The following is a 2,756-nucleotide window of genomic DNA, read 5'->3' on the forward strand; positions in this document are numbered from 1 at the left end:
TAAAGCCACACACAAAGAGCTGCAGGAAAAGAAGAAATAATAGGAACATGAAATTATCTTTTCTGACCTCTCCCATTAAAACTTACACGTGCCAGGCTAGCCAAAATTGTTACCACTCAAGTGCAATCCCATCATCTTAGGAGGCTGAAGCAGGAAGATCCAAGTTTGAACCTAGTCCCGGCAAAGTAGTTCACTGAGACCTTACCTCAAAAGATAAATAACCAATTGAAAACTTACATAGAGGCTAGGAGGGAAACCCAGTACAAAACCCTCAGTTCAATGGCCAGTACTGAAAATGATAATAATAATAACAATAACAACAATAATAATAATAATACAGACACTGGGTAATAGCTCAGTTTAATTTGCATTATCACAAAAATTCACATATGTAATCTAATCTTCCATATTTAAGAAATGTAGTATTACCTCGTTTTATAGATGTTATAGAAAGAGACTTATAATTAATGAAAACTGTCAAAATCATATATAAAAACTGACAGAATTAGTATAATATCCAGTTATTCATGACACCAAATCTAATTATTTAATGACATACTTCTAATATGATAAATTCTGAGATGAACATATCAGACCTGACCAGATTCAAAAGATTAACAGTGAAAACACTGGGTCTTATCTCAAAGAAAATAGGATTTTATGTGATTTCTTTTATTGGAGACATATAAAATAAAGATTGCTTTCAAAGTCCACTTTTTGTATTCTTTAAACTGGCCCATATATATATGGAAATATTTGAGCTACTTAAAAGTACAGATTACAACTTCACTAGCAGTCACGTGAGAGGTCAGTTATGCTAACGTCCTGGAGAAAGCTTAGATTGTTCCCATGATCTCTCGCAGGAGTAAAAGCATAATGAATGTTCCCTTATTTACCTTAATTTGCAGTGTAACATTTGAGACCACACTTTGCGCATGGAAATCTTCATCTCCATATTTCTTAGTGTATAGATGAGAGGATTCAGCATGGGTGCAATCACAGTGTAAAACACAGAGATCTCCTTGTCCATGTTCTGGTCCCCTGCAGGTAGTGCATAGATATAAATACAAGGCACAAAAAATAAAACTACAACCGTTACATGAGAGCTACAGGTAGACAGAGCTTTGGGACACCCTGCAGATGACTTTGTCCTAAGATGATACAAAATGAGTATATAAGAAGCTACCAGCACAAGAAAAATGACAACCACCACCATCCCCGAATTAGCAGTCAGTAAGATATTAACAACACGAACGTCTTTGCAAGCAAGTTTCAAAAGAGGCTTCACATCGCATACGTAGTGATCTATCTGGTTAGGACCACAGAACGGCAGACTGAGAACCATGAGAAGTAGAGTGATCGAGTGCCAAAACCCAAGTCCCCAGGCCGTGCCAATCAGTATGCTGCACCTCTTCGGGTTCATGATGACCGTATAGTGCAGTGGTTTGAAGATGGCAACATAGCGGTCAAGAGCCATGCACACCAAGATGAATATTTCCACACCTGCCATTAGGTGGGCGGCGAAGAGCTGGGTCATACACTCGTGGTAGGAGATGCTTTTTCTTGCAGCAGCCAAGTCCCTGATGAGCCTGGGAACCACACTGGAGGTGTAGCAGAGGTCCATGAGGGAAAGGTGGCACAGAAAGTAGTACATAGGTTGCTCCATTAGGTGGCTGCAGGTGATCGTGAGTAAAATGGTGACATTTCCCATAAGGACAGCCAGGTAACAAAGCAAGAACAGGAAAAAGGACAGTAGCTCTATTTTCTGATTCCTCCACAGTCCCAGAAAAATAAATTCTGTGACATTCTTCTGATTTTCCATGATGGCAGTGTGAATCCACAATAAACAGTAAACCCATTCACCTGGAATAATGTCAAACAAAATATATTTTCAATAATGTAAATTGTATAAGTTTTGGAGATATTTATACATCAAAAAGTTACTTGAAATCATAGCAGACTTGTTTCAAGATTAATCTATAAAGCTCTTTTAATTAAAAATATCATTTTATTTTTAATATTTAATAAGAGGGTACATGGAATTTAATAAATATTTGCATACATTTAACTCTTACAAAAACCCAGTAGGTACTGTTCTGCAATTCATTTTTCTTTTTTTTTAGTTGTTTTTTTATACAAAGAAAAAAAAAAGCAAAACATTTAAAGGGTACAAGTAATATAGAATTTCAAAAAAAAGTAAGAAATCACTAGTAAATAGATTACATATTGTCATCTTAGAAATAGTTAATCAAGTTACAAAATTAAGCATACAAAGTGGACATTCAAACAGTGAGACTGCAAACAGTTGTGTTCAATGATCCAACAAAAACTTAGTAATATGGTCATATATCTTACACACCTAAACACACTTGTGTCCTTTAAAGCACTTTCTTTTTCTTTCTTTTTTGCAAAAACATTTACACATTTTGGGTTTTATTATTCCCACAGTTCTTATTACTTTTCTCTGACATTCATTTTTCATAAAAACAAAAATAGACAGTAGGAGACCTCTGTCAATTACATTTATCAAGATACTAAACAAAAGACCCAATGTATAAACCTATGTCTGGTGACAAGTTTTCACATCCTAAGCAATGAAGCTACATCATCTAGTAACAAACTGTAACTCCAGATGCTTTCTATCCCTATACAAAGCTATTCTCTTTCATTATCATCATTTACTAACTGTGAAATATTAAAGAAGTCCCTGTCCTCCCTTATTTTACTTGTAATTTACCTATAATATCCTAATCTTT

The 2,756-nt window shown here is 35.2% G+C and overlaps 1 protein-coding gene across 1 annotated transcript; it reads right to left on the reverse strand.

Moving 5' to 3' along the window:
* Nucleotides 1-892: 892 nt before the first annotated feature.
* LOC134477584 (olfactory receptor 4P4-like) lies at nucleotides 893-1,822 on the reverse strand. The gene has a single exon (XM_063255686.1). The coding sequence runs from the start codon at nucleotides 1,820-1,822 to the stop codon at nucleotides 893-895; it is 930 nt and encodes a 309-aa protein (XP_063111756.1).
* Nucleotides 1,823-2,756: the final 934 nt, after the last annotated feature.

The sequence above is a fragment of the Cavia porcellus genome, unplaced genomic scaffold (genome assembly GCF_034190915.1).
Source record: "Cavia porcellus strain 051 isolate PalLab524CR breed Dunkin Hartley unplaced genomic scaffold, mCavPor4.1 scaffold_9, whole genome shotgun sequence".
In the NCBI taxonomy this organism is placed as follows: domain Eukaryota; kingdom Metazoa; phylum Chordata; class Mammalia; order Rodentia; family Caviidae; genus Cavia; species Cavia porcellus.

Coding starts and splice junctions, on each gene's coding strand:
- LOC134477584 (XM_063255686.1), bottom strand. CDS start 1,822: ATGGAAAATCAGAAGAATGTCACAGAATTTATTTTTCTGGGACTGTGG.